Raw genomic sequence first — 19,637 nt, forward strand, 5'->3', positions numbered from 1 at the left:
GTAGGTGTTACCACGAGGTCCGCAGTGCTTTCCCCCAGTCTGCTATTGTTGTCATTTTGCTTTCCCGCCTAAACAACGCTTTCTGCATATTATATATCTATATATCTATATAGATATATATTCACTTTATTAGTAGAGTGTGCAGCAGTTAAAGCTCAGCAAGACTGTATTCATGTCAGTGGAACAAGCCATGCTGATGTCAGAGATTTTTCCTGTTCTCCACTGGTGGTGGGAGGATCTTTGCGTTTAGTCACGCAGCTGTCAAAGATAGCTGTCACCCAGTTTCAGGATCAAACACACAGTCAATGAGAAAAGGGGCTTTGAGCAGAAAGGGACGCAGAGATCTCAGGTAACCCACAACCCCCACCCCCCCTCTCCTGCCACCTCAAGTCTCCAAAGAAGGACGACTAGAAGAGAGAAGAACATCTAAAACGGGAGAAAAGAAGCATTTTTTAATGAACAAGGATTTTCGAGATTTCGGATACACGCTGGGGATATCTAGGGGGGAAAACACAGCTCTGACAGAGAATTTGTCTTCTCCGCTTGCCGAGGAATAAGCGGGCATTTTTCAAGATGAAGACCAAAAAGGGTAGGTGGGATTTTAAAAAAATAACATTAATGTAGAAGGGAAGAAAAAAAGAAACGACTTTAGACGGAGACGACGTTAAAGAATGAGTAACAGAACCGTTCCCCTCATATGCAAACCATGCAGTCTATTGTTTCCTTTCCAGACATGACAGGGGGGCTTTTTCTGCCATGTGTTGGCGCGATGTCAAAAGTCGACAATAGCAAGGTTTAGCCACCGTTTTAGGTTATCTAAATGTGCTTTATTCAAGTTTTCACACAATAGGCTAACGCACGACTGTGTCGCCGTGTGTTGTTTTCCTAGTCGCGGTATAAACTGGGACAACTTTCAGAATGATTTAAAAGACGCTTTCGCTTTTTTTTTTCTGTTACGGTGGAAACCTCATATAAGCTACATTTGTGAAGAAGTTTTTTGGTTCTTGACAAGTGGTGATAGTCGATACAAGTCAAAAGTTGTGCGACTGTTGTGACTTCAGGGGTTGTTACATTTTGGCAGCCTGTAAGCTTTACAAAATATCGAGGTTTTTTTTTTATTATCTTTTTTAGTCACGAACAGCGAATGGAAACAGCCCCCAGCGCCTTTAAGATATGACCAAAATCCAAATGTAGGCTAATGTTCATCCTGACCTCATTGTGGGAACTTGCTGTTGCCTTGTTACATTCATGGACCTCGTGGTGCAGCTCGCTCGCGCACGCACGCACACAAAAGAACCCTCTTACAAGTTGTTCAAACTTAGAAAAACTGTCGTGTTTCTCGGGTTAAAATGTATTTTTTCTGGCCTTTCTGTGGAAGCGACGTATTTCGGCTGGTGGAAAGTTTGCGCCAAAGTCGCTGTTTGCGAGCAGTAACTTTTGAAACGCGTACAAAGGAGCAGGCAGCCCTGGATTCTTTTGTTTAGTCTGGAGACGCTTATTTGCAACAGGTCTCCCCTCCCCCTTCGCCTCTCCAACCTACGTAATTACCTCATCCTGTTGGCCACTCTTGACTTGGGAACTTTCTTACATCTTTCCCACTAGTTTGCCCGGGAGCTCACGGTTGTACAATAAATATCCTGGCCTGTTTTATTCGCTATGACCGCTTGGCTTCCCGTACAGTAGCCTAGGTGCTGGTGTCCAGGTGTAAATATTGACCTAAAATCACAGGAGCCAGTCTTTAATAAACCTCAGTGCGTCTTTATCTTAAAGAGCAGGGACGCATATTAAGGTTTTGTATTGGTTAGTTACTAAATGGGACTAAAAATGTAATATATAATATGCCAGATGGAAAATGGGACAAATTTAAAAGCAGTTCAAAAGCACGTCAGTTTGCCTGGGCTGTATTCTTGACATTCAAAGCAATTCAGAGCACTTCCTTTGATCATGATTGACTTTGATTAGATCCTAAGCCTCCCATTTAAAAAAAAGAAAAAATACAGACTCTGTAATCTTTCAGATTCAGCGCTCCTGTTCTTCAAAACCAACTCTCCCCTTTTACACAGAGATTGTTGCTATGCCAGCTATCAGCCTGTCTAGAATAGACCTGGCTTGTATTTGTTGAGGCAGGTTTTATAACTGACACAGCATCAGGCTAGCCTTTGTGACGTCCCCCCCTTTCTACATCCACCCTCCCCTTCTTCCTCCTCCTCACACCCTCCCTGGCTCCTTATATGAATCACATGGCTGAACTTGACAGCTTGCTTCTGACACATCAGCTGCCTCCCAGACAACTTGAGCGGCTGTGGCAGAGCCGCTCTGACAACGGGGTGGCTTGACATTAGAGGATATAAATTCTTCTTTGTCCTGGCCTCATATGCTCTTTTTTTTTTTTTTTGTCCTTCTCTTGCACTCGCTCGTGATTTTTAGGTTTGATGATGCTGTCGGGCAGCGAGACTGACGATGAGGACAGCGTGGACGCCCCTCTGGATCTGTCGTCCAGCGCAGGGAGCAGTGGGAAGAGAAAACGGCGGGGAAATCTGCCCAAGGAGTCCGTTCAGATCCTCAGGGACTGGTTGTATGAGCACCGTTACAACGCCTACCCCTCTGAACAGGAGAAAGCCCTTTTGTCCAAGCAGACCCAGCTCTCTACACTGCAGGTACGGGCACAGATTCTGACGGAAAAAAGATAGTACCACCTGAAGCTGGTTTTTTTCTGCCATTAAGCCCAGAGAGTGTAAATAGACCACTGTAAAAGTCAAGAGGAAACAAGTGTCAGCTTGACTGAATCATTTCCTGTCTGGATCACAAACAAATCATGACACATACACACTGTGAATTGAAGGTCATCCAGATCAGCTTGATGTTGCAACATAAAAGTCTGAGACAAAGTGAGTAAACTTACTCCCTGTGTGCTGTGGGCTTGGCCGAGGCACTTGGACAGGAATTTCCCTCCCTCTAGCCCCTTTTCTATCCCAGCTGTCTGGGAACAATGCGGAGTCATTTACATAGTTAGAGCTGAAAGGCTCCCTAAGCCAGTTACGACTAGCCTGGAGGACTGAGAAAAAGAGTGGAGTGAACTGTGAATGCTGCTATTACAAAAGAGATTTATTTTTTTATTCAAAACTATTTTCAAGACATGATTTCTAAATCTAAACTGACCTTTATTAAAAAGGGGTTAGCTTATAATCAGAGGTGTCTTTTGTCATTTCTGCAGTAGTGAAATGATTAAAACAGGAAATGGTTGCGGTGTGTGAAATGTCAGCATGTGATAGGTAGGGTTTACCTTTCACTCGATTTCTCTGCTAACATGTGCAGACTGCACCTGGGGATAAATGTACCAGCAGATTTTCTTTCAAAGCGCAAGGCAGAATGGAAGCGAGCCATGTGACGCGCCTTTCTGACTGTGTGGGTTGTTGTTGTTGTTATCGTCTTCTGCAGGTGTGCAACTGGTTCATTAACGCACGCCGGAGACTTCTCCCGGAGATGCTGAGGAAAGATGGCAAAGATCCCAACCAGTTCACCATATCCAGGAAAGGTAGCAAAGCTGGTGACAGCTTCTCTGACAGCTCCCAGTCCCCGAAACACAGCAGCCCCGCGGCAGCCACAGAAGAGAGCTACGACAAACGGGTCCTGCACCCGTCTAGCTTCGACCCCGCCGTGCCCAGCGTCCTGAGAAAAGCGGTGTCCCCCACCGTGCCCTCTCCGACCTCCGCGTCCCCGTCTCCTGGGCTCGTGCCCACCCGGCCTTCTGTCATCTGTCACACTACTGTCACCACAGCAATGCAAACCAGCCCGACAGCTTCCCACCCCAGCGCGCCCGGCATGAACTGTGACAGGGCAGCTGAGTTGTTGCATGCCGTGCAGGCTCAAGCGCTGCTTAGGTGCCGGGAAGAAGGGCCAGGCAGTCAGCCACTACCCAACGCCACCCCCACCCCCACCCCCACTACCACCATCCTCAGCAGCACCAGCATAGAAGGCAACCTGAGCCCCCGCAGTGGGCTGTTCAACACCCCTCCCCCCACCCCTCCAGACCTCACACAAGACTTCAGCGGTTTCCAGCTCCTGGTGGATGTGGCCCTCAAACGGGCTGCAGAGATGGAGCTGCAGGCCAAACAGCTGGTCGCTTAAAGGAGGAAAGTTGACAGAAGAGGAGGAACTAGAGACTGACTTTGCATCTCAGCTGTGGAACTCTTCGTTTCAGTGACTCGTCTGCACGTAACAAAGAACAAAATCCACACGAAAGCCTGACCATTTCTATTTTTGGTATACCAATCAAATTGACATGGATGCTTTTTTTCTTTCTTATTGAACAAAAAAAAGAAAAGAAAAACCGTATCGAGGTGCCTTGGCTGTAAGTTGTTTATACATTTCATATACATGTATCTTTATGTATCTACATGTGTATTTTATTTGCACACAGGGACCAAAAATGTTATCAGAACAATGCTGCCTGTCTTTATGTCTTTCCATTATACTGTATTGTAGTAAACGGAGCAAGAGCAAGAATCAGTCCTCCTTCACAGATCGGTCAGGTGGATTGGTCGCACCCACACGTTTTAATTTTTTTTTTTCTTTAATTATTATTATTATTATTCAACATTTCAGAGATCAGTTCATGATTGGTCTGCCTTGTTTGTTTGCACACTAAAGGCAGAGGAAGGTCGTCTCAGTGTCTTAAAAATACTTTGCTCTTGGCATCTATGACAAACTTATTCACTACTGTAGTAAATGTTTGTTTTCATAAGTATAGTTTTTGATTTTTGTTATTTACTTTTAGCTATTTTTAAAAGGAAAAAACTCTTTATGCTTCTTTTTTTTTTAAACTTTTCTTTTTGTCACCGAGGGGTGTTTCATAAGACCAATGTAGCAGGTTCTTAGCATGAGCCTTTATCCCATCACTCAGCGAAAAATGACGGCCAGTGGACTGGAAAAATTAAACACTACATATGTTTTTCTGCATTTGCTGTTTTACAACCTGACAAAAAAAACAGCCCTTTTTTAAAAAAAAAAATCACCAAAAAACATTTCCTTGTATAATAGGACCATGTGTATAGTTAATGTGACATGATGCCCAATGATGTGATTTCTTTTCATACTGTGCAATGTTTGTGGCAACTAGGGGTCACATGGGATTCAAATAAAGTTTTGTTTTTTCTACATCTCAGAGTTGATCATTTTTATTCAAGTATTTTGCCCTGCTTTGGATCATTCAGATCACTTAACTCTACTGCACACATTTATCCCTTAATGTTGGGAGTAGTGTGTTTAGTTTAATTGTTCAGTGTATATAAAAGAAGGGAATATGAGAAAACAATAGTGTAGCATTCCTGTCTTTCTACAGGATGCAGTCCTGTGTGTGCGAATGCATTAAAACAGCTCCCATGCATTAGCATAATCCTGTATAAATTAACACCGGGAAACAGCAGACGTCAACACTTTCTCGCTGACAGGGTTTACGTGCCAATAAAGTCAGTGTAAGGAAGCTTACATATGAGTACAGCTGTTCCCATCTGGCAATGCTTCTCTGTATTAGGTCAGGCAGGTACACCTTACTGTTTTTGTTATTATACCTGTCTTTTAAGCTGAACAGCAGTTTACTTTTAGGATTTTAAGGGGATCTTTTTTTAAACCTCTTCATTAAAATGATAATCCGCAACGTTACCTGTTCACTAACTAGCAGGCTATGATATGTAACCACTCAAGATCAGGGGTTGAATGCAATTGAACTGCAGTTAATACCATGTAGCACTGACAAATTCAGCATTTATACATGCTGCATTATCATATTTGATAGGCTAACTTTTGATCAACTGATGAAACATTAACTCATTTAATAGCATAATAGGTGGAACAGGCAGGATTCCTTTTGAACCTTTTGTCGGTTCCTGTCAGAGGTGACAGCAGTTGTGGCAGAGGTTGGGTCTAATCTAAATGATGTAATCACTAAGGGTTTAAACAGACCTCCAGGCACACAAGTAGGCAGATGCAGCCCACCATAGTAGACCATATGATGGGTAGATTGACCCAGGGCAGGCCATACACAGAGACAACACCCCCACAACCCTTTACCCTAACTCTAGCCACCGAAGCCAGTACGCCTCGCCTCAGCACGACTGATGTGTGAATGACAAATCACCAGAAGCTGCACGTACAGAAACGTCAAGGCTAAGCCGAGGCCAAAAGCGGCGTCTAATTATGGGGATCCGCCCCTGCGGATGGGAAATGCCCTAAAAACACACCACGCTGGCCTTGTAATCGGTTTAATTATATTCTAATTGAGAACACATGTGACAGGAAAGAAATGAACACAACAAAATTATGGCAATGAGGTTTTTTAATGCTGATAAGAGCTCATACACGTGCCATAACATCAAGAGTGTAATAACATTAATTACAAAATGTATATCTGCTTGTAATATGTTGTTTTGTTCTTTTAGTTTACATTTACATAGGGAAACATTCATGTATGTACAAATGTTTATTTGAAGGTTTTTCTCTTAATATAACTACATCACAAGTTTCAGATTTGCCAGGACTGCTGGAGTGAGTTTAGCAATTAAAGCACAATCCAACATTCTGGTTTCTAACTCCCTGCTATACCAGGAGGGTTATATTGATATGTTAATATAATAAACATAAATAAATGAATTGTTTATTCGACAGACAGTTTGACTTAAAACAAGTTCCAAAGAAAAAGTACTAAAATGAGCTTTGTCTATATTAAATGGCATGAAGTTTGAACTATACTTATAAGCACCCTCTCTAAAAATATTTATTGACCAACTAAAGGAGTTACAAATCATACTGTATGGTTACATCATCTTCACACGTCTCTCGATGAAAAGCTCAGGTAGTAGTTCAACATTGTGGGACAAATAACAGGAATATACCATGTTTCCTATAGTTATCCAATGGCACACAACTTTATCAGATCAATACAGAAAATTGGACTACACACCAAAGTTCTGCTAGTCCGTGAAGAATTAAGTGACCATAAACTGACTCGGGATTGTCTCCACATTCAAGCAGCTGACAGAAGTACCTTGTTTTACTGCAGTAAGCCGGGTTGAGACGCTCAGTAGAAACATAATTGAGAATATGGTATGGACACTGGTTGCTTTATTAAGATCATGGCCTATCCTGCTGGCAGGAATTATGTACAATAAGAGACAACAATATGGGTCATATACAGTCAGATGAAGTCAGTCACACTCTCTCTCTGAACCTCGCCAACACGCAAACACACACTCACTCACACACACACACACACACACACATCTTCCCCTGAGACTGCAGTTGTGCTCGACTAGCGCGATAGAAATTAAGGCTGATCACTGAAACGGAAAAGACAAAAAAGGCGCCTGTCATGCTGGAGAACATAAATAAAACACAAACACAGTATAAGGGCCTTGTTTTCAGTGCATAATAATAATAATATAATAACAATGGCAATAAACAGTCATTGTTCTCCTAATCAATAAATTAAACACTAATACAAAATATTAGAAACTGGATTTTTTTTTCTTTATGACCTTCAAATAATTGCTTCATTTAGAGGCAGAGGGAGTGCACACACAGTGAGGAGAAATAGTCCTTTCTCAGTCCCGTAGTCTCAATACTGTCCATAAACTCTTCTTGTCTAAAAATGACATAATAAAATATCGTACAACTACCAGTATTGTACCATATGAGTCCTTTAGCTTAGTCTGTTACACTGAAGAGTTTAAACGTGGTGTGAGTAAGGAATAAATCTGTTAAAAAAGACAAAAATATCAGTTACCTTGTGTAAGCATGCACTTCATGTCATTATATATCCTTTATACAAACTTGTTCTGCTCAGTCTCAATTCAGACAAGACGGGTGATTTGTTTTACAGTCTGCTGATGCTGCTACCTTAATCTTCGATTACAGCTAGGACCCTTTAGACCTAGAAAAATAGGAAGCACTTTTGAAACAAACAAGTTAACCAAAACACGCACACGCTCATCCTGTCACACATACAACACATATTCGGTTTGTGGCATTTTTTGGGAACCTTTCAGGGTACCGCACTCTTTGCAGAGGCCGAAAACCTAACTCCTACTGTCTGAGGAGCCACTTTGCTGAACCTGGAGGAGTAAAATCTAACCTCTTGACCTTTCCTATAGAGTCGCCCTCTTGCAACTGGAAGGACCCACTTTCAGGCAGAAGGTGAACTGTGTTACCAGCTGCCTCTATAAGCAGGCTTTTTAATATTACGTTTTAAAATGTGACCTCAATAGACAAAACACAGACTTTTGTGGCTGTAGTACTCTTAGAGTCAGATATTGATTTCTTTTTAAAAACTAGATTTTTTTAATAGAAAATATAACATAATAAATATCAAGAATGATTCTGGTCTGGTCTCTTCAGTTGATCTGATAGATTAAATACATCACTTACAACTGCCTGTGTGTTTGCACGTATAGACATATAAGCACCTACACACGCGCAGAATCCCTCCACCATGTTATTGCGTCCTGGGCTCCTGAAACATATCCCTGTGAAGCAACACTGCTGTGCTACACCAGGCTTATCTTTGTAATATCAGGTCACTTAAAACGTGGGGATTAGTGAGATAATTCTTTGGGAGCAACGAGCAGGTGGAGGTACAAGGAACAGAGGGAGTGCTACATCAAAGCTGGGAGAAGGAAATGAAGGGAAGAAGAGACAGAAAGATAAATTAATTAATTAATAAATAAATACTGTAAGTGTACATTACTTCTTCAACCAGCTTCCATAGCAACTGACTTCACAGTGATCTGGGAAGTCTGCAAAAAATGTGATTATGTTACAGTATGTTAGCACCGTAGCATTACCATTCAGTGCTATTGTGTTTATGGGACAGTGTACTGGACCTGTGTGTTGTTATATGAGTTTGTGTGTCTCATAGTCTGGTCTGAGCCTCAGGAATATAGATCTCGATACTGTCTGCGCTCTCGGTAGCAGAGCTCTGCCGAACTGACGCGGCGCGTTTGGCAGCTAGCAGGCGTTTGCGAGCCTCCAGACGCTGGCGCTCAGAGCTCTCCAGGGAGCGGTCCCTAGCCAGGGGAGGGTGGCCCTTCTGGGGCTTCTTTGGCACAGGAGGAGGCATCCTTCTCTCCTGGACAGGAATGACAAATAGTCTTAAAGACAGACCAGAGAGTCCTTATGGCAAGCTGCAGGTAAACACATGGACGAGCGACACGACTGCAGCCGGTTTGCATGAGGGTTAGCAAGAGCGGTGTGGCTGTTGCCGGCATAAGCATGCAATTTTTAATGAGGTTATGGTTCACAGTGGCAGCCATTTGTGTGGGGAAAGACAGCACGATGGTGGCCATTGCGTGAGGTAAAAGACCATTGGAGATGGACAGGCCCCAACGGTGCATGGCAGGTAGAGTGGCTTCTCAAAAGCGGCTCACTGTCGACAAGACAGAACAAAACACACAAATACAAGTGATGGCGTCAGGCAGCCGACATGACAGTAAGCAACACATGTAAGCATGCTACAACAAAGCCTAACTGTAAATCATTAGGACTTACAATTCAAAGTATACAGTAATGACAGAAGATAGCATGCGGGTTAGTGGAGCATTCCAAAACAACACTGCAGTTAGGTCATTTGATTATTTAAAATGGAGTTGGCTGAAGCTCGTATTTGCCATATGTGTCAGCACCTGAATTTCTGGAGGAGTCAGAGGTTTCCAGTTGTTGGCTTTCAGTTGGTGGAGTTCATCAAACTTCAGGCTAATGTTCTCAATGGACAGCTGGAGCATGTCCCAGAATCCAGCCAAGTCCTGAGAGACGGGCCGCGGGTGCGCATTTGGATTCTGATACACAAACATCACATGCATGGAAACCACACATAAAAAAATTAATACGGTTTATAGGATTATCACACACTTTTTCGAAAAAATACTATTGCTCTATAATATTTAACAGGAGTTAGAGGAATCACAAAATTGGCTTTAACTGTTTAGCCAAACATTTTTTAGAACTGCAGTGGAACAGATTTTCTATAAATCAGGTGAGACAGTTGCATCATATTGTGATAAGTGGGAGTACTGGAGTTGGTCTGCATCATTGATCTGCTGTGATTAAAAAACAGTTTGTTAAGTCCATCTTGTCATCCTTCACTTAAGAAGGTTAAGGGATCCATTGCTACATAAACACAAACACAGCAGTATTCCAATTGTATATTTTTGGATTTTTTTCTCAGTTAGTAAAAGACAAAAATGATTTTTTTAGTTAAATAAATCTTGCTGTTTTTAAATAGCTTAAATGTTTGTTAAATAATCTATAAATAATGCAACAGAATTTTACATTTTTAACAAAAGGCACAAAAAACATAAATCTCTGGGTTTTAATGAAGATATGTAAATCCTGGGATCAGCATTCAGATATCCACGCAGCCATGCTCTTTCCTTTCATCTGCGAGTGACTGCAAAGATGTGATGTCTATAGTAGATGCATAGTAAATGAGTTCTGGCCTGGCCTGTCAGAGTGATTTGTGCAGGATGATGTCAGTGTGGGGGAGGGCTGAGGGGAGCATGCAGAGGATGAGGTGACACATACCAGATTCTCCTCACACAGCTCCCGGAACTGCTGGAACTTCTGGGACATCAGCAGCTGGGCACTCCCCACTGCACTGCGGATCTTACCCAGGACTGCAGAAAGACACAGACGCACATGCATGCACACACACACCCATACACCCACACAATGCAATTACTCACAGGACTGCATACTGCAGGCATGTTGCACCACTAACAGAGGGGCTGCATTAGTTATGCAACAAAAAAGGATGGACTAGAAACCTGCTTAATACGAGCATTTCAAAATACAAAACATCTGTGAACATCAGATGAGAATGACAGAAATCCAATTATATTTCACAATTCTTTTTCCAAAAATACAAAATCATTAAACACACAATGCAAAACACTGCATGTTTTAACCATGGTCAAATCAAGCACCTGGTCTCAACAGCAACCTTTTATTTTTCTTACAATGACTTTCCCGCAGCCTCATGCATAAGATAAAAAAGGCTACACAACTAATTTAAATGTCACTGATCAGTGATATGGACTCAACTGCTAGGCAACTGCTAGTACATAAGGCTAGTGCTATTAGAAACTGAGAGGGTGAGTAATGAACCTGTGCTGCAGACAAAGACTTCAACCCCTTCAGGATGCGTGCGAGTGTGTCTGTGTGTGCACGTGTGCATTGTAGTCTGGGATCAGGGAAAATATGACCTTGAGACAGCCTCCCTGTTATCCATGTTCTGTGAGAAAATCTCTTGCCTGGAACCAAAACACTAGCTGCAAACGCAATGGCATTTTCAGTAAAACATGAAATCAGCTGCGCAGTAAGGACAGGTACGAATACAGTGCTTACAGTCTGCGGCTTGTTTACTCAGTCTGGTATGTCTGTTTGAGTGTACGTGTGTAAAACATATTTCGATGTGTGCATACAGGTGAGCGCTGTTCTGTGTGTTACATCAAGATGAAATAGTTGCCTTGAAGGGGCACTCGGCAAACCCCGTGTGAGAGATCGTTATGCAGTGTATCCAGAGGACACAAGCGTGGCTGGGCCCAGCAGTGGCCTATTGATAAGTATGCACGGTATGTCTGTGGAGGCCAGAGGGCCTGAGACAGGAACAAGCAGCTATTGTGGTCCAATACCACAAATACCAGCACCCTCCAAATCAAAAGAGGAGAGGAGGAAAGGAGGAAAAATAGACCTAATATCACTGTATAACAGAGTAGAATTTATCATGACATTTAAACATAATGAATCAACTCACTCTCTTCAGGCAGCTCATTCTCCATCTCGTCCTGCTCCATCTGTTTACACCAGCCCTCCATACGCTCTGTCTCAGCCTGCAGTAACTTGAGGAACCAGCGGCCGTCACGCGGGCACACCGATCGCCCAACCGCCTCCAGAGCCTCACCCTCTGGTTCAGGTACGTTGTCCATCCAGGGGTCAGGAGGAGGCAGGATGGACGGGTCAAAGCCCACCTCCCCGTAGTCATCTCCGGCACAAGCGTGGTAGTGGTTCCCAGAGCCCTGGATGCTGACGGTGGAAGTGGCAGCATCGCGTGAGTGCTGGCGCGGCATGGTGGCGCAGAGACGCGGCGGCAGGTCCGGAGCGTCTGATGGGTCGTCGAGGTCAGCCTGCACAGCTGTGGTTACACTGTTGGAGCGGGTCATTCTGCGGTGACTAGGAGAAGATGTAAGAATAAGTTTACGTGGGACGCACAAAGGTATTATTGATTCTTCACCTGTTAAACATCTGATTAGTTTATTTTTATAGCCTTCCTTTTAGCAGCGATTATCATCACAATGATCTCAGCGATGAATAGCTTTTGTATTGTGGAACATCTTTTGTGTGTGAGTGTGCGTGTGCGTGTATGTTTTGTCACCTGGCTCATTCAATAGCAACAGTGTGTACAGGCCTCTGTCACACCACAAGCCCTGCTGTGGGACCGCTGCGCATACACAAATAGTGGTAGCACAAAAACACACATGCACACACACTCACACCTGGAACCCTTCTCTACAGCTGGGCGTGCCATGTCGCATTTGACTCAGAGGCTTTGTGCCGCTGTTGGGCAGCCTCTGCCAAGTCTCTCCACACTATGTGCAACAGCAGAGACATGCACACACATACACACACACAGAGCTGGCGATGTTCTATAGAGCAGCTCACCACCCAAGAGATAAATGGGATGTTAGAGGGATGCGGGTGTTGGGAGAGGAGAGGAGGGGGAGGGAACTGGCAGGCTAACTTCACAGTGATTGGACAAGCCATTAGTCTAATAATTGATTACAGCTCATGACTTAAAGCACATAATTTAATAACATATACAAAAATGTAGCAGAGTGGTGGTCATTGAGACACTTTAAAAATAAGTGATACACTTTGATGAAAAGGCATAAAAGCCCTCATAGACATGGGCTCTAAGGATAAAAGAAAATAACTGGGTATTAGTGCTCATTTCAGTTCAACACAAATACCCCCATTCAAAAATCCATTATCCTACTGTGAGACATATATGGGATTACAATTGTCCTGTCAATAGACCCTCTCCACCAGGCCTGTTAGCTTTACTCTAAACCAAAAGCTGCCCACAGTCCTCTCACACATGAAACCTCAACCTGACCTGCCTGCAGCATGACACACACAAATGATCACCTCTCGCTCAGCCCATCTCCGGACACACACTCCTCCTGAACTCTACCCATTCATCTTTACTTCCCCCTTTTTCTCATTCATCTCCCCTCTTCTGTGAACACAAAAAAAAGAAAGCAAGATGGGAGTGGCGTCGGGTAGATCAAACAGCGTGTATGCGCTTTACGTGTACATGCCAGCAGCCCTTCGTGTGCGTGTATGTTTGTGTGAGTGTGAAGAGCAGTTAAAGAATAACTCCTCCAAGCAGGTGTTCAGATCTAATGACCACAGCCTGCTTTCTATCAGGCTGCTAACAACTTCCTGCAGGGGCAGAAACAGGCAAAGCCAAACACTGCCCAGACAGACAGACGGTTAGATCAACAGACAAGAGGCAGAAGAACAAAAAGAACTAGGGCGTTTTAAAGGATAAAAGTTAATGTGAAAGAGGAAAAAAAACCTATAAAACACAAGTAAGGTATGCAAGAGCTAATAAAAATCACAGAAAATCTTTCCTCTTCCTACATTCAAGTAATGGAAAGTGATAAATCACCACAGAGATTGAGTTTTGCATTCCATATGCTGCTGCTGCTCTGAACCAGAAGGGCCTACGTTTTCTTCATTTTCCTGTCATCTGCAGATACTTGGTTTACACTTAAAAGCAAGAGGAAATGGCCCTAAAAAAAAGAAACATGCCTTATTTGGATTTAATGTCTAATGAAAGCCTTCAGTCAGCTAGGACAAAAACAAAAAGGCTAACATTGCTAATTATCCCTTATATTAAGTTTTCAGGACTAGTGCAGTGCCTGTGTGTAACAAAGGCACTGCAGTTTGACGAGCTATCAGCCAAATGGTAAATTCCATGGCTGAGAAATGAAGTGTGTCAAAAAGTATCAAAAATGGCAGTTTTTAATTAATAAACATTGAAAACAGTTTTGTCTCTGTGGCTAATTTTCTTCTTCATACTAACATAACATGAGGTGTCTGCTAGGCCTCACCTCAGCTAACCCGAGTCACTGAACTGAACCTCTGTACATTGTTTGCAGTACTTTTGCCATTTGGAGACTTTTAAAATGTAATCATCTGAGAAATAGTTTGGTTTGATGTGATTTACAGCTTGCTAACTTCTCTTGCTACCCCTAGCTGATAACTTACTGCTCCACCCCCTCATCCAAATATGGTCACTTCTGGCCATAAAAAAAACATGGTGGCCGCTAAAACGTCAACTTCGGGGCTTTAAAATGCGGTCCACAAACCAGTAAGTGACATCACCGTGGTTACATCTTGACACTGTTAAAGCCTCTGATGACAAAGGCAGGAAGCTGCTGAAAACATACCATGGTGAAAGTGTGTCAGAAAAGAATTTTTAGCCAAAACATGAGGAACACTTGTCTAAACAACTTCATATTAGACACTGGACTTCTGGAACACGAGGTTCAGAGCAAAACATCTGCCGAGTATGAAGTACAACAGATGAATGTTTGGTGAAGAAAGCGAAGAATACACACAAGCACACAAATACAGAGAGAGTCCTTCATAAAACCATAGCAGTGTTAATTCCTCCTCTTGCTGGTGACAGGTAGTGACGGGAAAAATCAGGGCTGGCACGCCTTCGTGGTGAGATTAGGAAAGAATCTGTACAGTGTCCAACATACCCTAAATTTAATTTGTGGGGTCGTAAAAGACCAACCTACATCAATAAGTCATCCTGTTCAGTTTGCATTTAAGTAAATGCTTCATATACAAATATTATCATATTAAAAAAAAATAGGTAAAAGAGAGAAGGAAGATGTTTGTCTAAAGACAAGCATGTTATTTGTTCTTTCCAACACTTTTACATCTCTTTCCACTGCCCGTCAGTTAATCCTAGTTCAAACAGCAAGCTGAGGTTATGACCTATGACTGCTGCATAAAAACACACAGACACTCACACCCACACACACACCTACAGACACACTGAAGAAGGCCGTAGGAGTCTGGCACTCTCACTGTCTGGGAATCTAATGTAGGGGGCAGCATGCCCAGACCTCCCAGGTGTGCACTCATACACACCCACACACACACCATTACAGATGAATGCCAACAGGTAAACAGTCATGCATGTATCAACAAAAATACATGCCAACCAACACCAAACATTAACCAGAAAAATGCATTAGCTGCAGTCCAGCATAACAACAAGTCCAAACTTAGGTAGACTACAGCCTATCTGGATGAGTTAATATTTGGCTTGGTGTATCCAGGAACTCAGAGCATGGTTGATCAGCTGAGACCTCCTCCTTTCAGAAATCCCCTAACATTCCACGTCCAGCACATTTTGAAGTGCTGGACGTGGCCCTCTCTGTGACCTTTGATAAAAGCTTATGTCGCTTTGAATTTTAGAAGCATCCCTTCAATGAGTTGCAAAAACCAGAAACTGGCTAAACTGACTAGCTTTCCTAACTAAACAGAAGGTGACTTAAAAAAACAAAAGAGTGTGTGTGTGTGTGTGGTGGGGGCGGGGGCGGGGGGCGGGGGGGCGGGAATGAAAGCAGACAAATAAGCTACAAATGGCTGAGTGTCCCACCAGAGAACTTAAAGGAGTGTGGTGCAATGTGAGCTAATGAAACAGCGAGCACACTAGGCTCTTCTCCTCAAACTGGGAACATGCAACAGAATGAACGGCTAGCTGACAGCGCAGCGGTCTCTCAGACCTAAACAAACTCAATAAAACTCCCTCCTCTTCTCCCTCCCTCACTCCCTCCCACACATACACAAACACGCAGCCCCAAACAGCCTGAATCACAATGACTGGAGCAACAGATGGCTGTCAACTCACCCCCTCAGCTTTCCAATCTCCCTATACCACATCCTCTGGCCCAGCTGTCATTTGGGGCCCTTAGTTGAGGGGGCTCTGACGCCAGCCACCCCTCAACTGTGGACAGCTGCTGTAGGGAAGCCAGTGCAGAGAGGGGGGTGGGGGGGGTGCAAAAGCTTGTAACGCACATTATCAACCTACCCTGGTTTCAAAAAGCCCTCTTTCTGATATCCCTGTTTCATCTCTCTCCTTAGACTTATCCAGTTTTACTTTAAGAACATCTACTCCCTTTTTTGTTTCTACTCACCATCGCTCGTCCTCCACCTGAATTCCTATCGACTGGAATTTAGACTGCTCCTCTGTGGGCCCTCCTTCTTCTGGGTCCACCTAAGAGAAGGGGGAGAAATTCTCAAACTGTCTGCATGCCAGAAAAACTGGATTAGAACTCTGACTGAAACCCAGTCTCATTTGCAAACCTGGATCCCTATGGACAGGCACTTGCGGAGAGCTTCTCTCTGCGCCTTGGTGTCCGCGGAGACGTGTGCAACTGCGGAAGTGGTGGCGGTGGCAGTGATGGTGATGGTGCTGTTGGTGACGTGCTGGCTCACAGGGCCGTGCACCTGAGCGTTAGCTGCCTCTATGGCTGCCGTCAGGGCCTTCATGCTATCGATGCTCTCTGTAGAGTTGGACAGGCCCGGCTGGGAACTGATACCCGTTCGTGTGCCGGGACCCCCGTCCATGTACGCATCTTGGGCGGACTCGGTGCTGCTTTGGGCTGTGATCGATATAAAAGGTTTGGATGGGGTAGTTCGTGGTGGGACCGGAGGAGGGGTCTTTTTGTAGGTGGTGATGCATGATGACACTGCAAAGAAGACGCACACAAAAAGACAGATGTCAGAAATATCTTGGTGCTTGAGTCTGTGTTAGAACCTAGAGGTGCAAGGTTTGAGAGAAGTGGATATTTGTGAAGCAGGGTCCACTTAAATGCAAGTACAATAATAATTTAATAGACATTTAAAGAAGTAAACGTAAAGTAGATGAAGGACATCAAACATACAGTAACCGCCATTGAAATAAATTTTTTACATATATGTAGATAGATGGCAGTTCACCCAGAGGTCTTAGACGTCTGTGCTGCAGTCAAAATGTGCAGTAGATTAGAGCCAACTTTGACAAATCAGAGCTGCATCTAGTAATAGGATTAGTATGTCAGCCACTTGACCCACTGATCTAGATGGTTAAGCTCTATACGCACTGACTGTACACATCCAGAGCAATGTGATTGTGCCAAATATAGCTCTCCCTGCTTATGCGTCCTTATGTGACAGAAGGTAAATGACACTGCTGAAGCCAGCTACAGAGCTGCATGCACCCCCGAGGCTTTGTGTTAAATGCAAGCAAGTATGTATGAAAAAAAAAATCATCATTGCTTTTCCCAGTAACTGTCTTCCTCTTGCATTCTCACCCTCTCATGTTACAGCTACAGGTTGTGTGCAGACAATGGAGCCTCTCTGACACACACGCACACACTGAGTCAGAAGCCTTAGAAACATGCCAAAAGACAAGAAGCATAACCTGTGTGAGGAAAGACAAAAACAGCCACCTCCTAACTATATTATGATTTGGAGTCTCCTTCCTGGCCTAGTGCTACCATCAAAAGTAGGTCGCCCTTTCTGCGTTCTGTGGCAAAAGTAGGACAGCAGGTTTCCTGGATCCCTTTTTAATCCCTACAAAAGACAAACATCCTACCATGGTGAGATCGGGAGTCTGTGCGCGACACACAACTGTTACCAACCACACCCAGCACACGCAGCTCTCTATATCTATATAACTATTACAGGGAGAGCTCTTGTTTGCTTTGTGTCTTGCCATCTCGCTGACAGCTACAGAGAGGCCTTAACATACTGGAGGTGAGCAGTGGGGCTGACTTCATCCTTTTGGTTTGTCAGAGTCATTCGTTTGTACCCGTCCTCCTCCTCCTCCTCCTAGTGAAGATTTGAGCCTTTTGACAAGCTGGAAAGTATTTAGATAAGATGAGTGCTGCACTGAGTGGAGATCACAGCTTGTGAGAGTCTTTGATGATGGCAAAACAAACCACAATAAAGGGAAAAAATAATGATTTACTGTATTTCCTTCTGAAGCTAAATACCATATGTAATTCTTTACAGATAGTGTATGTATGGGAATTACTGCCAAAACCAAACAAACTTATCTAAGTGTGCCATATTTGCACTGTCGCATGCAGAGCATGCATCATCTTTCAGTTTCTATTCCCTGAAGTCATCTAAAAGTCACGTGTGTGTGTATGTGCACATGTTGGATGACTGTATATGTGTGTGAACTCCTCTCAAGCCTACAGAAGGGTTAAAAAGGGTTTTCATCTGCTCAAAGGAAAAAAAAAGAAGAAAAAGACTGCATGAAACTGGAGACGACGCGCTGTGTCCCACCCTAGCTGTCACTGTGAGAGCCAGACACAGTGGAGAATGACAGGGGTTTCAAATGCCAAGACAGGTTAAGTAAACACTCGGGAGTCTGAACATGCCCACGCACAAGTACGCGCACACAGGCCAGGAGAGGCACACAAATAACATTGACACAACCCTCCTTAACATTTCAGCTTCTCCACATCAAGGCAGACCGCACACTTCCTGCCAATGATATGCTCTCTATCCATCAGGAACTGTTGTCAGCAGCGTACCAGCCTGTACCAGTGACTCGTATGCAAACTCGTGAAAGGATGTGAAGTCAAGCATTTAACAAAATAAAGGATTTTAGTTTTATGTTGAAAAAACTTTCAATTATAATGAAATTAAACAAGTGAATCCTTTAACTTTAGCCTGTATGTACAGAAAAATTAGTCGAAAACATCTGACCAAAACAACTTCCCGGATTAGACTGAGACCAAGTTTCCAGTTTCCACATAGCTGATAAGAAAATAGCTTGACCGCCTTACAGCCATGAAAGCATTAGACAGCTATACTGCCCTGGACCTCCCACACTCGCAAGCATTCAAGGACAGAGTAAAGCAGGAATGTGATGCATGACTCCATCAAACCCTTAGAAAGGAATGTGAAAACCTCTCTTTACTAACCACAGATAAACAGTGACGAGCACACAGAGAGGTTTGTCTGTCACTTTATAATATCAGGTCAGTGCAGCCTTGATCAAAGAGTAAAGAAAGTTCATATTCTCTTGTGTGCAAAAAACAAAAACAAAACAGGACTAACTTCCTCGCTTAATGGAAAGAAGAATGTGGAATTTTATCTCTCTTCCCACGGAGAGGTAGGTGCAGCCTGCTGCAAGCATTGTCATCTCCAAGAGGAGAGGAGTTTGTGAATGACAAAACTTTAGTGGCTCTCTGCCAAATCCTCTTTTGACGAACGCTTCAAAAGTCCCATGCAGACAAGTTGGTGTGAATAGCAGTTCTTCTTGGCAGGGCACTCTCCCCACCCGTGGGCTTGATAATATCAAAGAAAGCCCTCTTCCCCCCCCGAGACAAAGCAAGTCTCCATTCATTTCTCCGGCCTTAGGAACAAAAACAGACTCGCTAGCCACCTCTTTTTTTCCCTTTTCTTTTTTTTGACTGCGCCCCATTTGTGTGCCTGCATAGGTGTATGCTGTTTCCTTTATTTAATCACCGTGTTCATGTTACTAGACAGATTGAAGGCAGGCA

General features: G+C 43.6%; 2 protein-coding genes across 3 annotated transcripts in view; one reads left to right on the forward strand and one right to left on the reverse strand.

The window, feature by feature from the left end:
* The first annotated feature begins 207 nt into the window (after positions 1–207).
* tgif1 (TGFB-induced factor homeobox 1) lies at positions 208–5,159 on the forward strand. The gene is made up of 3 exons (XM_084939453.1): positions 208–589; positions 2,428–2,657; positions 3,439–5,159. The coding sequence occupies exons 1-3, from the start codon at positions 574–576 to the stop codon at positions 4,126–4,128; spliced, it is 936 nt and encodes a 311-aa protein (XP_084795579.1). The 5' UTR covers positions 208–573; the 3' UTR covers positions 4,129–5,159.
* A 1,157-nt stretch (positions 5,160–6,316) lies between these two features.
* dlgap1b (discs, large (Drosophila) homolog-associated protein 1b) overlaps positions 6,317–19,637 on the reverse strand; it is a 94,907-nt gene continuing 81,586 nt past the window's right edge. The window contains exons 7-12 of one of the 2 annotated variants that reach the window (XM_084939451.1): positions 16,441–16,826; positions 16,272–16,351; positions 11,804–12,219; positions 10,573–10,664; positions 9,675–9,827; positions 6,317–9,121 (exon numbers count right to left, since the gene is read on the reverse strand). In XM_084939451.1, coding sequence (XP_084795577.1) covers positions 8,906–9,121; positions 9,675–9,827; positions 10,573–10,664; positions 11,804–12,219; positions 16,272–16,351; positions 16,441–16,826 — 1,343 coding nt within the window. In that variant the 3' untranslated portion in view covers positions 6,317–8,905. The other variant, XM_084939452.1, reaches the window with a different exon arrangement.

The sequence above is a fragment of the Perissodus microlepis genome, chromosome 9 (assembly GCF_051167445.1).
Source record: "Perissodus microlepis isolate ML-2025 ecotype Zambia chromosome 9, ASM5116744v1, whole genome shotgun sequence".
Lineage (NCBI taxonomy): Eukaryota > Metazoa > Chordata > Actinopteri > Cichliformes > Cichlidae > Perissodus > Perissodus microlepis.